The 16,379-nt window shown below is 53.9% G+C and overlaps 1 protein-coding gene across 2 annotated transcripts in view; it reads left to right on the top strand.

Moving 5' to 3' along the window:
* The first annotated feature begins 260 nt into the window (after positions 1–260).
* Positions 261–16,379, top strand: part of PPARGC1B (PPARG coactivator 1 beta) — a 102,320-nt gene continuing 86,201 nt past the window's right edge. For both annotated transcript variants that reach the window (XR_003522170.2, XM_027606216.2), the window contains exon 1: positions 261–381. Coding sequence is in view for 1 of the 2 variants with exons in the window: in XM_027606216.2 (XP_027462017.1) it covers positions 304–381 (78 nt within the window). In the remaining variant the exon portion in view is untranslated. The remainder of the gene's footprint in view (positions 382–16,379) is intronic.

The following is a 16,379-nucleotide window of genomic DNA, read 5'->3' as shown; positions in this document are numbered from 1 at the left end:
CGGGCTGCTGGCTGGGGCATCGTCACCCGGCTGCGGGCGCTTTCCTCCCGGCCAGGGGCTGCGGGCGAGGACCGCGGAGCCAGACGTGGCGCAGGAAAGTGGGGGCGCGACCCCCGGCTGGCGCTGGCACCGCGCGGCCCCGCCCCCGCAGCCGGCGGCCCTGCGGCAGCCTGGGCCTGAGCTCCGCCCTCCGCCTCCCGCCGGCCTCGCTCCCTCCTCCCGCCTCCCTCGCTTGCTCGCTCGTTCCCTCCCCCCGGCCGGCTCGGCGCTGACTCCGCCGCACGCTGCAGCCGCGGCTGGAAGATGGCGGGGAACGACTGCGGCGCGCTGCTGGACGAAGAGCTCTCCTCCTTCTTCCTCAACTATCTCGCCGACACGCAGGTACGGCCAGCAGGGGCCGCGGGCCCGGGGCCAAGGTTGCTGAACTGCGGGGGCTGCGGCCGCACCCGCGGAGGCCGGGGGGCAGCGGTGGGCGCATTGGGGGGAACTAGGGTTCCCGGCTGCAGAGCCCCCCTTCCATGCGCCCTGCGATGCTCTCTGTTACGAAGGCAGGGAGCCGAAGGCTCCCCCCCGCGCAAGCCGGAGCGTGGGGGGCGCTACGGCCGCCGGGGAGGGTCTAGCTTCGGTCGCTTGGAGTCCGCTCCCCCCGCCGGCAGAGGTGGGGGGTACCGCGTTTCCTTGGGGAGGTGGAGCCGCGCCAAGGTGTGGGGGACCCTCAGGCTGGTCCTGGGTGCCGGAGGCGCGCCCTCAGACTCCCGGCACTTGCTGCCGTACTTTCACGTGGACTTGTGGCCCCGGCTCAGGCGCCTGCCCCCGTCCCCGGAGTGCCCTGGTCCTCCGGTCTCCCGTGCCCCGCGTGCTGCTGCTGGCCCCCCGCGGCTCCCCGTCGGCGCCCGCAGCGCGGAGTTTCCTGCTAGTTGCCGGCTAAGGGCTTAGGGGGCTGCGGGGCACGTGGACATGCCGGCGGAGATAGCACCTTTCTGGTTTCGCTACCGGCGGAGCCCCCCGGGAGAAAACCACTGCAGGATGGGGGTGGAAAGACTGTCTGGGGACGCCTGGGTCCCCCTGCAGCGCGCGGCCCCGGTGCGCGCTCGGCGATGCTGGGGGAAGGGAACGCGAGGCGGCGTCCCGGGCTCTGGCTGAGCCTGGGAGCCCCACCGGCGACACGCGCGTGACAGGAGAGGGTGCTCTGGTGTGCCGGGGCGGCGGGGGATGGTGGTGCGAGGGAGCTGGTGACTTGGAGATGGGGTGGGGGGCTGCTGTTGGGACAAACCGCCACCGAAAATCCCTGCACTAGGCGTGCGCGCCCCCCACCCTTCCTTGGTTTTCCCCACCCGATGCCTGTTGCAAGCGTAAAGTTTGGCCCCATAGTTAGGGCTTTTTCTCTGGGCGCCTGGCTGCGGGTAGCCGGGAGGCTGGAGATGCGGCGGAGGCGAGAAGGAGACCCCGGATGCGGGCGCACGGCTGGGCGCGGAGAGGGGCCGCCGGGCGGAACCGGGCGCGGCTCGCGAGGGCTGGTTTGGTACCTGGAGTCGGAGCGCCGGTGCCGGCTCGTTTTGCATAACACTGGAAGGGAGGGGGAAGGCGGAGGGGGGCGGGCGGTGGGAGGAGAGAGAGGGAAACTTTGCTTCTTGTTATAATCTGCCTGTCTTTGGGCGGCAGCAGCTGTCATGAGACCGGGTGGGCGGGGAGAGGCTTGCAAGCCGACTCCTAGCCGTGAGACGCGACTTGGAGGGGACGCAGCAAGCCGAGACGTTCAGCTCCCGGCGGCGACTCCCGGCTGGCGGCTGGGACGGCGCGGCGCGGCGGGGTGTCGCGGAGAAGAAGCCCGCCACGCGCCGGAGAGGGCCGGCCCTCGCTCGCTGCAGACATCCATGCGTCAGGGAGCCTCGGGGCCTCGTGGTCGGTGGCGGGCGTGCTGGGGTGGTTTCGGGGCGGGGGCCTAAGGGGTGGTGGCGTGTGATCTCGCATTCTTCGGGCCGGGGTGGGGGGGGTAGTGTGTGATGAGCGGTCTGCGCGCGCGGGTGTGTGTGTTTGTGTGCACACGCCGCGCGCGCCAGGCGCGTACCTTTACCTCTGACGAAACTGCAGTGGAGCTCCCGCGGCGGCCACCGGGCGCCGTCGCCGGCCCCGCGCCCACGTCTGCTCCGATGGCAGATCCCAGCCCCAGCACCACCACCGCCCCGCTGCCCCCCTCCCCACTCCCCCCCCCCCCCGGCCCCGGCCGGCAGCCTGGGGCTAGAGGGACTGGGTGCGGGTGGGACCGAGTTTGCCCCTGGGAAAGTTCTGTCCTCAGCCCTCGCACTTGTCTGGGGGGGTGCCTCCAAACCTCTCGACTGAGACTTGGGTGAAGGAGGCCTGAAATAGCCGGAGACTCGATCAGGGACCCCTAGCAAGAACTGTCTGTTCTGGACCGTGGTTTTAACTCCATCTTTGGTGTTCTTTGGCTCACCAATAATTAATTGTCCTTTTAGCCGCCCAGCAGGCTTACCCTGCAGAGATATTTCACCCAAGGAAACTAGAAAATTGGGTAATCAGGTGTCAGCAGAAGCAGTGCAGTGAAAGTTAATCTGGGACGTTTGCTTTTTTTATTTAACCACGTGACAGGCTGAGGCTCCTCTGGTGATCTTTGCCGGCCCAACTTGGGAAATGTAATTGATAGGGGAGCTTTGCCGCCACCCCTAGAAGGTTCATAGAGCCCAGCCGGAAGAGGACCTGGGCGGGCTATCGCGTGCCTCCTCATTTTACAGTTGGGGATAGAGGTTGCGAGGGGTGAGCGACTTGTACAGGACCACGCAGCCAGCGGGTGACAGAGCCACCCAGGGCTCCTGACTCCAGGTCCTGTGTGTTACCTCGAAATAGCACTGGACTTGGAGTCAGAAGGCCTGAGTGGAGTCGCCTTCCCCACTCTCTGGCTGGGTGACCCCAGAGCAAGCCATTTTAACTCTCCGAGCCTCCTTTCCTCCATCTGTCAAATGGGGCTGGTGTTGCAGGCAAGAGAAGAGGAGGTCGAGGTGGTGGGGGTGAGCACTGCTTGCGTGTGAGATGTCTGGTTGTTCCTGCGAGTCCCTCTCCTCCTCCAGCCCCTCCCGGACCCTCCCCTTCATCTCCCCCCATGGAAGGGATGGGCAGAGTGAATAAAAAGGTAATTTATTGTCTTTATCTGAAAGACTTGTCTTTGGTGGCTAATCCAGAGTCAGATAGAGGGAAGACTTCTGTTTAGGAGACTTAACTTTTACCCATTCAGGCCAAAGTTCAGAAAATCTGCGGACCAAGGATTGTGAAAGTTTCTTGGGCAGGTTTGGGGCATGTATCCCAGAGGACTTTGGGTTGGCTTCACCTTTGCCCAGCCTGTGCCCCTTGCCTCCACTGCCCTCACCCACCATTCCTGCATGGCCTTCTCCAGCAGGCCTTCCTTTCCCCGCTTGCCCTGCTTTCTGACTCTTCTGGTTTTCTTAGCCTGTGTTATACAACCAGGCACTTTTTGTGTGTGAGTCCTGTGGCCCAGTAGGATTCTGGAACTAGAGTTGTGCCTTTGATCTCTTTGTGCCCCCATGGCACCTGCCACCATGCCGAGTTCCTTTCCTCAGTCCTTGGCATGTGAATTTCAGACAGGGGAAGCTCCCAGGCTGGCCCCTGAGACAGCTGGGCAGTGACTATGGGTAGAGAGGAATGCAGAAAGCTACAGCTGTGGGGCCATGACTTTGGCTCCAAAGACCACACAGTAAGCCCACACTAAATACGGGTTGTCTGAAGTCACTTGGGACATCAATCATAGATGCCCCAAATGTCAGAGTTGGCAGCAACTTTATAAATCATGTGGTCCAATCTCTTATCATTGAAAAATATTTAACAGGTAGAATTGTTAGAAAATACTGGCAAGCATAAAGAAAAATTGAAAATATGTAATCTTACCCAAGGGTAACCACTATTCATTTTTATATATATTTCCAGACTTTTTTTTCCCTACCGATTCCTATGGATTATATCGGTTGCACAAAAATGGAGTCTTTGATCATATATTCATTGTAACTTGGAATCATACTGTTGTAATTTGCTTTTTTTCTCCTCCAAACAATATGCTGTGATTGTTTTACCACATCAGTAAATATTCTACTTCATGTCTTCATATCTGAATGGTTATATAGTATTTTATTGAGGGTTGAACCACAATGTATTTGACCAGCCCTTTGTTGTTAGTCACTTAATTTGTTTATAATTTTTGTTGTTGTTCTTGTAAGCCTCGCTGAAAAATGAATGTCTCTGCATATGTCTTCTTTCCTTCATTTGAATTCCTAGAAGTGAAATTACTCTGTCAAAGGAAGTATGCAGGCGTTTGGTAAACACATTTCTGGATTGCCTTCTAGAAGGATTGTGCTAATTTACACACTTACCAGCATTGTGTGGGAATGCCTGGTTCCCCATAGCCAAATAACTCTTGGTATTTTAATTGTTTCTCATTTTTACCAGTTTGTTCATCAATAAATTCTTTTACCCTTTTGTTTTAATGTGCATTTCTTTGATCACTTGTGATGCCTCCCCCCCACCCCCACCCCATGATTATGGACCATTTTTGGTTCTGTTCTGTGAAATGTCGTGTTTGTGAATTTGGCCCATTTCTCAATGGGTGTCCTGTCCCCCCATTGTTCTAAAACTGGATCTGAGTACTCAGAAGGGGCCCCATCACTCAGAGACTCGGGCACATGGCTTGAACATCTAGTGTTCAGTTCCTGGGTCTGCAGTACGGCTGCTCCCACAGCCCCTGAAGCCCGGGCTCGCTTCTTTTCCAAGCCAACGTGACAGGCCTGTGGAGGGGCAGGTTGAAGTGCAGCCTTGGCTGGGTGCCTTTGCCCACCCTTCACTTGTGTGAGAACAGGGGGAGTAACTTCTTCACTTGGGCCCAGAAGGGGACAGGTTTGCTGGCTTCGTTCACCACAGGCAGGAGCTCTGCTTTCACTGGGGCTCCCTGGCTGGTACGAATGATCAGGGTGCCTGTGGAACCGGGAGAGGCAATGGCCCGGCAACGGGGCCCTAGGGGCTCATATTTCCCCTTCACCTTGGGGCTCTCCTCTCCCCAGCTGGTGCAGGCCAGCCAGAAGCTCCACCATTGCCAGGGGATGAGTCACCCTTTTCCCTCTCTCTCTGGAATAATAGAAGGAATACTGGTTTGAGTCAGAAGCAGCCTTGCAAATGGGGGCTTGGGCTTAGAAGTGAGGTCATAACATGAGCATTGCAGTGTTAACAGCTAGCTCCTGCATCGTCCACGACATTTATTTGAGCATCCTTTTGATGCCGTGCACACTGCCAAGCCTTCTTTTTGCATTGTTGCATTTTATCCTTGTAAAGATTCTACAAAGTGTAGGTCCCAGTGTTATTACCATTTTGCAGAGGAGGATTTTACAGTTTCAGAGAACTCACTAGCTTGCTGAAGATAATCTACCTACTACACTGCCTTGGAGTGAGTAGAAGAGCCAGGGTCAGAAGCGTGGTTCTCAGACCACAGGGCTCCAAGCTCATAAGGCAGGGACTAGTCTTTTATTTCTGTTTGTCGAATTTCTAGTACCTCGAGCAAATGAAGGCACATTGCATAGAGAGAAGACAACTCATAAGGCCCTCTGCTTCTCTAGGCCTCGGTTTCTCAGTCTCTGAAATGGGGATCATAGGCCTTAACTCTCAGGGTTGAGACTTAAGTAACGCACTTAAAATGAGTAGCAGCCTGCTGCTGAGGAAACTTGAAATTCTCTTTGAAAGCACTTTAGAAGGGCAGGATTAAGTAAAATGCAAACTCCCCTTCATGCAGTCTTTTTTATGCAAAAAAGGGAAGCATAATTCCATGCTATCTTTTTTATGTAAAAATGGGAAGCATAATTCTTATTATGTGAAGGTGAAGGAAACCCAGATAAAGTCATTTGGAAGAGAATGAGCTGGGCCATTTCCTATTTCTCTTCCAAGGTACTCAAGTGACACTGATGCAGAATCAATCGGATTGGATTGCCCTTTCAGTTCCTCTCCCCCTCTTCTGGTCTAGGTCTTTGTCCTTTCACGACTGTGGGGATCCTGCAGTTACTAGAGTGTGTGTCTGGTGTCACTCCCTTGCTCACACATCACCCATGGCTCCCCAGTACTTTTACATTAGAACCTGAAGTTTAACCCTGCTGTTCAAGGGCCTTCAGGTCCTTGAAGTCGGGAGAGTTGGGCCCTTGACTCTCCTGATTGGTCTGCTTTCCCTTTGGGATGTGTCCACCCCAGGGATGTCATGAATATTCTTCCTGGAAGTGTGGGCTCCTCCTGCTGTTACCTGTCTCCTCTATAACTGTTCCTCCCATTTCCATCACTCATCTTTCCAGACCCAGCTGCCATGCCACTGTTGTGGTGCCGCCTTCTCCCTGCCCTGCAGGCACAGCTGCTCTGTCCCTGGCAGGTCCCCTGCACTCATTTTGAAGGCAGCCTATCTAGGTTTGCCGTTTGCTGGCTGTGAGACCTTTGGTGGGTCACATAACCTCTCTGCCCTTCCATTATTTAAAACTTGTGAGAAGTCAACAAAAACCAAATGGCAAGTGGATTTAAAGTGCCTGACACAGTGCGTGCCATGTAATAAGCACCAAATAGTAGATATTTTGCCTAAAAGAGGTCCTATGAAGTTTAATCATTTAGGAAATCACTCCAGATTGTCAGGCTCCACGAGGGCAAGGGTTATTGTCTGTTTTTGTCCTCCGTTTTCCCCCACAGTGACTAGACCAGTGCCTGGGACTCGGCCATTGTAAATCCTCACGGAGTGAATGAGTATGCTCCACCCTGAGCCTCTTCAGGGCCGATGCTCCTCCTCCTCTTGTTACCTGTAGCGCCTGTGTTCCTGAGAAGGGACGGACGGATAAATGCTTGTGGAATGGGCCCCCCCCATCTCCACCCCCACCATTTAAAGGCAGTCATAGCCCACCTGCACTTCAAGCTCAACCCCCATCCCCACACCCGTCCTCTAGGGAGAGCCTTTTACACCAAGTGTCCTGCCTCTGCCCCTCACGTGGACGGTGCTGCTTACTGTCTCCCTGGGGTCTGTGTGCTTTCCCCCTACCGCCAGGTTGACAGCTCTGGGAGGGCAGGAAATAGAATTTTTATCCTGAGCTAGCTTTGTGGTTACCCATTAAGTAGATGATTTTTTGAGCAGAAGAATGTTTTATATGATTAGGTGTCAGGTTCACTGAAGAAGAGTTTGTATGTATTTTAAACATTTTACCATGGCAGATGTCCAACACATGGGAGAAGCAGCTGGTCGATGGCCGAATGGTGTAGCGAACCCCCGTGCTCCCCTCACCAGGCTTCAGCCATTTTGGGCGCGTGGCCACTCTTGTTCACCCACCCACACACCACATCATGTCATCCGTGACTATTTCAGTGTGTATTTGTGAAGAGACTTTTTAGTACCAGCGCATGGTTTCTCCCGATAACTGGGAGGTTGGTTCTGTTGTCCCCATTTTCTAAGTGCGCAGGGATTAGGTTCATCACGTAGGGTCTTGCAGCTAACCTGGGACGTTGGCCCCTGAGCTCCTCCCTCTCCTGTCTCTCTTGGGAGGCTGGTTGGGGAGGATCCCCTCTCCCCCTGCCTTTTCCAGAAGAGAGTCACTGAGGCACAGACGGAGAAGCCACCAAGCTGGAGGCAGCTCAGGTGCCTGACTCTCAGACCCTTTCTTTCTGAGAGTCTTTCTGGTGTGTGGGGGGGTAAATCTCTGCTTTGGGGGACGGGTAGGTGGATAGTCTTCAGACGCTGTTGCCCGGTGGCTGGGCTTTGTGGGGGCCGTGGGGCCGGGGTGTATTCCACCACCACCACTGGGCAGGCCGCATTTGCTTCCTGCTCGCACAGCTCCTGAACCCCAAAGGCCCCCCTACTCCCCTTGCAGCTAACGGTGGGTTTCTTCCTTAGTTGCTTTCATTGGGATTACCCATTGAGTGATTCAGGGGCCTTGGGGTCAGAAGCCTGGGCTCATAGGGCCTAGAGGAGGCATCTGACCTGAAGCATACAGCTGGGCTGGGCACAGGGTCTGTGTAGGCCCATGATGGCAGCTAGACCCCTGGGCTCCCTATCCTGCCCTTTTCTTTTTAAAAAATTCCCCCGCCCTGCCTGCTCTTCAGGGCAGAGACTGATTTGCTGCCCAGGGGTAGGGTAGGAGACCAGAGAGACTTTTATAAATGGGAGGGTAAAGTCATTGATTAATTATCCCCAAAGGCCTGTAATTACTGCTCGGTCTTTTAGGTAAGAAAACAAACATTTGCTCTAATTATTTGTTTAGGTGGCTGAGAGGGCTTTGAGCCCTGGGGTTGGGCGCTGCTTGAGGCCGCCCTGTGGCCTTGGCACAAGGCTTCTTTGTGTTTGGGGTGTCTCTCCTGGGAAATGGGACTCATAGTAGCACAGAGTTTAGAGGGTTTTAGGGCTTGTTGAGATGATGCCTGTAACGTGCTTAGGAATGTTCAGTCAGTAGGGGCATTGTTAGTAAGAAAACAGACAAATACCTTGCAGAGCCTGCCATTTATCTTCCCACTCAGCTCTAGGTCCTTGACCCTGTTGAGGCCCTGAAGTTTCTCTGTCAGAGTATTATGTTTTCTCTCCCCCTGTACTTCTGGGGGAGCTGAAGAGGAATCCCATCCAGCCTCAACAAGGACTGCAATACTGACTTTTTTAGAAAACCAAATCCAGTTAGACGCTACTTGAAGAGAGAAGAAATATCAGATAGTGATTAAGAGCTCTCACCTTTGGAGTTTAACTGCCAAGGGTTTAAATCCAGGGGCCTACCACTTACTAGCTGTGTGACCTTGAACAAGTGTCTTAACCTCTCTGACCCCAGTTGGAGACGCAAGCTCTCGGGCATGGCATTCAGGGCCTCACATATAATATTGGGGATAAGAACGGTGTGCTCTTCGGATAGCTAGAACAGAGGATAGATGATGCTTGGAGCATTGCCTGACCTAGAGTGAGCACTCAGTAAATAGAAGCTGCTAGGATGATGACAATGACGAGGGTGTAAACTCAAATGTAAGACTGAGCTTTCAGGGAGTTGGGCATGCCTTACAGACCATCTGACTCAATGCTCTTACCTTGAAGTGAGGAAACAGGCTGGGAGCAGACCAGGATTAACTTCAGATCACCTAGCAGAGGCAGGACAGGACTCCCAGCCCCTGTCTGCATGGGCAGGACTGGCTCTGGATGGCAGACACTCGGCTGTCTGGGACCCGCTGTCTGGGACCTCAGCCGGGTGAGCCCTGCTCATCAGACTGATGCTCCCCAGCAGCTCTGCAGCCGTGTTTTCCCTGTGCTTGCCTGGCAGAACACAGCCATTTAGCAGAGGGAGAGCGAGGAAACGTTAGAAACCAGGCCCTGAACAGTTGCGGCAGCCGGCCCACGAGTGGCTCCCTGAGGTTGCCATGGCAAACAGCCTTGGCAACGTGGCTGCTGGAGCCTTTATTTCTGGTCCCAACCTCCTCGCGAGAAGTGTGGTGTGGTACCCAGGACACCGGGGAGGGCCCTGTCTTGGCTCTTCGACACCGAGGATGACCGGGTCTCCATGCTGCTAGCGATCCCGGGCCACAGCAGCCGCCACTGAAAACATTTGCAGGCCCACCCTGCACAACCTGCTGAGGTGAGCTCCTGGGGATGGCATTCGAAGCCTCAAATGCCTGTCCATCCGTCAGTCTATTCCTCAACTGGTGGGAGACCATGCAACACTGTAACTTCTGCTGCAGGGACAGACCAGTATCATAATCTTAACATGCGTCTGGCACTAGGGGTTCCCAGTCTGGCCTCAAGTTACTTGGTCAGGCCCTGTGCTAAGTTATTCACATAAATTAATCACAGTCACATGTAATCTCTGAGGAACCCCATGAGGTAGTCCCCCCCCACTTCTCTCCATTTTGCAGTTGAGTAGGTTGAGGCTGACTCCGAAGTTCGTGGTGCTGGCGCCACTCTGCGGTTCCTTCCCTGTACCAGGCGGCCACTAGGACTCCTACCATGAGGTATATCTGTCCCCTCTCCTCAGGCCTGGCTGCACCCTTCCAGACCCAGCACGAGCACCGCCTGTTCCCGTTCCCCGCTCTCTTGCAAGTGGGCCCTTTTCTGCTCTGTGACCCCACAGTCTGTTAGAGACCTCTCGTGTGCCGCCCCCCCCCCCCCCCGCCCCGGTGTACTCTGTCCCCTTGCTGAGCTTATACCCCCCCTCCAACCACCCCAAACAAAACAGACAGGGAAGCTGACCGAAGGGGAGAGCTTTGACCATCCTAGTCAGGATTTGGCACTTGGCAGGCAGTGAGGAGTCCTCGAAGGTTTTCGTTAATATTGTCATTAAGTACGGTAATCGTAGAAAACAGCTCACGTTTGATGACCGCTTGGTACATGCCAGGTACTAGGCTGCGCCCTTTAGGTGCATTATCTTGTTGAATCCTCAGGTTGAATCTATCCGGTGAGGTTGGAACTACGACAAACCAAAAATCAGTGACTTGCTCCACATCCCTCAGGAAGATAGTGGTGAGGCTGGGACTTGAACTTAGGTCTGCCTGGCTTCAGAGCGCTCGGTCTTCACCGCTGCAGTGTGGCCAGTCTGGCTGCACACAGAGAAGGGACTGGGATGGGGGGTGGGGATGGGTGACATCTGCACTTGGCCTCAGCTGCGGAGCTGGGTGGTGGCGAGTGGGAAGTGGGAGAGAAGGCACAGAGTGCAGGGGGCTCTGTGGCACCCCTACAGTTGAGGTAGGGGTGTGGAAGAGGAGTTGGGGGAGGATTTGGGGGAGGCGTAGACATCACTCGTTCAGGGCTCGCTGTGTGCCAGGTTTGTCCCCACCCCTGGCCTTCCCCAGCGCCTTATTAAATGCAGAACTCTGGTCCCAGCTTGTGATAACCTTTGTGTATGGGTTTATTCTTTACTGTTCTCTCTTCTACCCACTCAGGACCGGAGATCCCTAAGGAAAGGGACCTCATCCAGCTGGTTCACCATCAGATCCCCCAGTGTCTTAACGGTTACAGGTACACTGTAGCCCCCAGGAAATACTTGTCGACTGACTGTCTGAATGAACAAATGCTGTGTGATCTTTCAGGAAGTTCACCAACCGTTGGCTTGGCCCCAGAGGCCTTTTCTCTGCTTGGAACTGTGCGAGGACATGTGGGTGAGGGGAGTTGGGGGGAGGGTTGTATCAGTCCCCACAAGGGGCCTACTGCCCTTGTCTCCAAGATAAGCCTTGCACACAAGGAAATCAAAGACAAACATTTTTTGGAGCCTCCAGAACCCCCTATCAGAACACGCCTCCTGTGGACAGGTCTTTGTAGAATGGAACTACTGTTAGGAATCCAGTCTGTTACAGGGCATGGCTCTTGCCCAGCTGGGGAGGGGCTCAGAGCTTTAGGAGTCTCAGTATCTGCAGGGAGGTGTCTGGTCAAATATTTCCACACCTTCCAAGGAGATTGAAACCAGCACCTTACTCTGGACCTGATGTCCATTGCCCGTCTGCTTATTCCATAGGGACTGGGATGGCTGGCCTCCACTCTGGAGGACGAAAAGAGGAAATGCAGGGAGGTAAAGGACGGAGGGAGCACTCGGGGACCAGTGACCATGCTCCGTGCCCAAGAGCATTAACTCGATGTCATATCAGCCTCGCCTTACTCAGAAACCACTCAAGACCCTGTTGCACATAATATCACCCCTCACCATTCCTACTTAGGGCCAACTCACTCTTAGTTTACACACAGTTCTTACAGGTTTGGCCGTGCTGCCCACACCTCATGACTTGCGTAGCAGTAAGCCAGTTTTGTTGGTGTGTGTTCGGGTAGGCATGGGACTACCAGAGGCAGAAGCACATGGACTGCAGCACTGGGGCCACGGAGGCCCCTTGTTGCTGAATATACCATATGAAGTTACAAAGCCCATGGGTCATAGAGACAGTGTTATCCCCAAGGAAAGGTACATTCTGTTCAGTGTTCTGTGTTGGAGGAAGCAAGGAAGAGTGAAATAGATTTTGGTGTTACCGTCTAAAACAGGAAGTCAATGAAAAACAGGCAAAGTTCCAGAGTTACCCATAAGCTTCACTTACTGTGAGCATATGTTATTCCCCAATAACGCCGGGTGAATAAGGAGTTGGTCTAGCCATAAAAGCTTCTTTGAAAGGTAATGCCGTCTCTTAATGGGAGATGTTGTTTTTGTATTTCCAGGGCTGCACAGGGTGGCAGAGGTAATGTGTGACTGGCCTCAAGAAATTGTGTAGCCTTAGGGCACCTGGCTGGCTCAGTCTTTGGAATGTGCAACTCTTGATCTTGGGGTTGTTAGTTGGAGCCCCATGTTGGGTGTAGAGATTACTTAAAAATAACATCTTAAAAAAAAAAGATTGTGTAGCCTTGTGATTAATGAGAGCAAACTGGTTCAAATCTTAGCTGTGTGATACAGGAGTTAGACGGCCTCTCTGTGCTCTAGTTAGCCAGCTCCCAGATGGGAACACTAATACGTCCTACCTTCCAGGGTTGGTAGAACTAATCAGCGGTTCTCAACCATGAGTGTGTATCAGAATCAACTGTGTAATTAAAAAAAAAAAATAATAATTATACGTCTGGGGCTGTCCCAGACTTAGTGAATGAGAATCTTTGAGAGCAGGCCCTTAAGCCTCTATGTCTTTAGAAGTCTCCCTCTCATGACACCTCTGCTTTGGTCCTAAGCAATCAGATACTGTTTGTAGAGTGTCTGGCCTTCACTCTGTCATTCCCTTCCCTCTCTGTCCTTTCTGCCTTAGGCCTAGGCCACAGGGTAGCACTTAGGATACAAATGACCCAGAAGCAGATAGAAGCCCCTTTGTAATGCCTGTATAAAGCAGGGTGGCTTCCTTATCTGGCATTTCCATTTACCTTCACATCAAATTCTGTGTTGTAGGCAAGAGGAGGGGAGTATTCCCATTTTACAGATGGGGAAATGGAGCCTCAGAGTGATTTGATAGGATCCTGCAGCAAATCAGCTTTCAGATGTTGCCTTCATCCCTGTACCTGTTTTCCTTGATCCCCAGCCACCTACTGACTTATGGGGCCACTTAGGGGGTGGGGAGTTGGGGAGCTGGAGGAAATCATGATTACTTCCAGAGGTGGGTGGGTTGGAAGAGGGGGAAAAGAAGGAGCTTGAGGGAATGTAAGCCATCTACAGACCCTTAGATCAGGGATCATTTGATTTATCAGGATGCTTAAAGATCAGAGAGTGTTGGTCATGGTCCCAGGCAGTCCATATGGTGATGGTTTAGGAGAAGCAATGGGATTTGAACCCACTTCTCCTGATGCCCAGCTCACTGTCCTCCCAGCTATAGCTATATGTGCTGCTTCTGTGGAGTGGACAGGGTGTGGCTCGAGTGCTAATAAAAGTAGTCTTTGAGTTAGTGTAGTGAGGCCTTTGCTCGTGCTGTTCCCTCTGTCAGAAATGCTATTCCCAGGCATCATGGCTTGCTGCTCCCTCTCCTCTTCCAGATCTGCTGAGACACCATGTACTCAGAAAGGCCTCCCCGACCCTCCAGTCCTGTCTCCTTTCCACCCCAGCACCGTGTTCTCTTTTCTTTAAGGCACGCACCACTCCCAGATGCTGTCGTGTTTATAAATTTGTACTCATTGGTGGCCTGTTGCCCCTGTGGGAATGGAAGGCTCCGCAAGGCCTGGACATTGCCTGTCTGGTTCCCACTGTATCCCCAGCACCAGGGCCCAGCACATGATTGGCACTCACTGAGTATTTCTTGAGTGAATGAACGAATGAATGAATTTGTACTGGCCACCGTGGTAAGCTCACTTAAGTCTCCCAACAACCCCTGGAGATGAAGCCCCATTTTTCAGGTGAGGGACCTGAGGCTCAGAGGGTGAGTGGTGGGGCTGGGGGATATAGCTCCTTTACTGATCAGGCCCCCCATCTGGGGCCCGGCAGACGGGTGTGACCAGGGCCCCGTCCCCTAGGAGTCATGCCCCAGTGCCCCAGTGACCTCACACCACTTTCTCCCTAGGGTTGGGCAACAGCCCTTCTTTGTCCCGTGGGTACAGCCATGCGTACCTGCTTCCGCAGCGCCCTGGGACTCCAGCCTTCGCTAGCACTTGCTTTTTGTCCTAGTGGCCGAGGGACTGGCTGCCTGGCTTATACTTCATGGACCAGCCACCAGCAGGAATGTGGCGGTCTCCCACCTCTGGGGGTAGGGCTGGGGTCTGCAGCCTGGGCAGTGTAGCAGGTGGCCCTAGAGGACAATGGTGGTCTCTTGCCAGAGGCTCTTCTCCCTAGAGCCACAGTTGGCCTAGATTAGTGGATCAAGTCAAGGGGAGAGCAGAGTGGGCTGAAGGATGAAATGAAAAGCATGAGAGGGAGGAGGGAGACTTAGAATCCACCCCAGAACAAGGAGAAAGGCCTCCTTTGCTCAGACGACGTCACAGTAAATTTTCAGTGATCCAGTTGCGGGACAATGAGAGAAAGAGCGGTATCAGCAGGTTCCAGGTGCTTAGGCTCAGCCTGGGGTTTGGATTTTGAGGGTCAGCAGAAGGCAGACTTGAACAGAGGTTAGTTAAGACTACAACTTGGACTCAGAGTCTGAGTCCAGGATCTTTAGCAGCTGAGCGACTTAGAGCATATTACTTAATCTGCCTGGGCCTCAGCTCGCTTACCTGCGAAATGGGATAAAACTAAGTATCTCAGTGGGTGTTTGGAATGAGAAGGTGATAATGTTTGAAGAGAGGGCTGTGCCTGGGTGGTGGTGTTATCAGTAGTAATGATGATCAGTGACTGCTTGGTTTGGTGACAGATTGGTAGAGGAAACGGGAAGACCCCAGGAATTACAGACTGTAGGTTATCATTTGATGCCTCCCTTTTTCTACCTGTGCAGCGATCACTCCCTCTGTGTGGGAAGCTAGGATCACGGGTTTGCATGAGCTTGGCTCCTTGGCCTGGGAAGCACTGATCTGCAGATGGCCGTGGAGGGTGGCCAGTGCAGTGGGAGTGTCCAGACAGCCTGTGTAGCAGACGGAGTGCGGAGGGGTGAGCTGGAGCTGGCCGACACGGTGGGGAAGGGCATCCCAGGGAGAGACCAGCCTGTCATAAGGCCCAGCACGTCCTGTGGCTGGTGAATGATCAGCGAGTGACTCGGGGGAGACAGGAGCTCCCTCTGCACGAGCCAGAGGACTCCTGTGAGGGTGAGGAACATACGGGATGGTCCAGGAGTCTGGAACAGATACACGTAGGAGCCCTGAGACTTCCAGCCTGGGAAGCTAGCTGGAGGCTGCTCAGGGGCGTGGGGAGGGTGTGGGAAGGGCGTGGGGAGGGCGACCAGGGCCTCTTAGGCAGGAGGGATGAGTGGGATCACCCTGTGGACTGTGCAGGTGTGCAGGCCCTAGGCATGGAGCGGAGACACGAGGCTGGGGCACAGCTTCTCACCTGCAGTCCTGACCAGAGGCCTTTGCCCAATAAAAGCAGCCGTCCCCGTTGTGGTGGGGCCAGGCCCCACATACCCACCAGGTACTTGCTGGACAGGGAGAAGGCTGGTAACTTTACAGAGTAAACCTTAAATAGATTTAATGATGATAATGATAGGTATTGCTATAGTAATAATTATTGTTACTCCTCTTACCACTGCTGTTACCCCTTTGAGCATATTACTGTGAAATTCTCAGTGCATTTCACATCTGTAATCCATGTCCCCTCAGGAGGGTTTTCGTTTCCATTTTACAGATTAAGAACCTGAGGCCAGGGATGTTGAAATGTCTTGCCCAATAAGGTCACCATTGCAGGAACTTGGCAGGAAGGGGACTTGCTAAGGGGACTTCCTTGGGAAGGGGACCCCTGGGGGAAGTGGACTCTGGGGGCCACAAGACCCACCTGGTCGGGATGGGATGGTTTTGGAAAGGGCCTCTCAGTGCTTCCTGTCTGTGCCTTGTCTTAGACTGAGTTCCCAGGATTATTTTGAATTCTCCTTGGAGCAGTGATCCCCAGTCTTCTTGGAGTTGCAACATCCTTCCGTGGTACAATTTTGCAATAGCTGCAACTCCCCCAGAAAAGTGTAATTTCCACTGATTCCTCTAAATTAGAGTTAGGGAAGATAGTTGTTTGGAGAGGTTTGTACAGGCACCTGGGTGGCTCAGTCGATTAAGGGTTTGACTCCTGATCTTAGCTCAGGTTTTGATCTCTGGGTTGTGAGTTCAAGTCCCACGTTGGGCTCCACGCTGGGCATGAAGCCTACTTTAAAAAAAAATTATATAGGGCGCCTGGGTGGCTCAGTTGTTAAGCATCTGCCTTTGGCTCAGGTCATGATCCCAGCGTCCTGGGATCGAGCCCCGCATCGGGCTCCCTGCTCAGCGGGAAGCCTGCTTCTCCCTCTCCCACTCCCCCTGCTTGTGTTCCTGCTCTCGCTCT

This window comes from Zalophus californianus, chromosome 5, assembly GCF_009762305.2.
Source record: "Zalophus californianus isolate mZalCal1 chromosome 5, mZalCal1.pri.v2, whole genome shotgun sequence".
Taxonomy (NCBI): domain Eukaryota; kingdom Metazoa; phylum Chordata; class Mammalia; order Carnivora; family Otariidae; genus Zalophus; species Zalophus californianus.
This window is presented reverse-complemented; position numbering and strand designations above follow the sequence as displayed.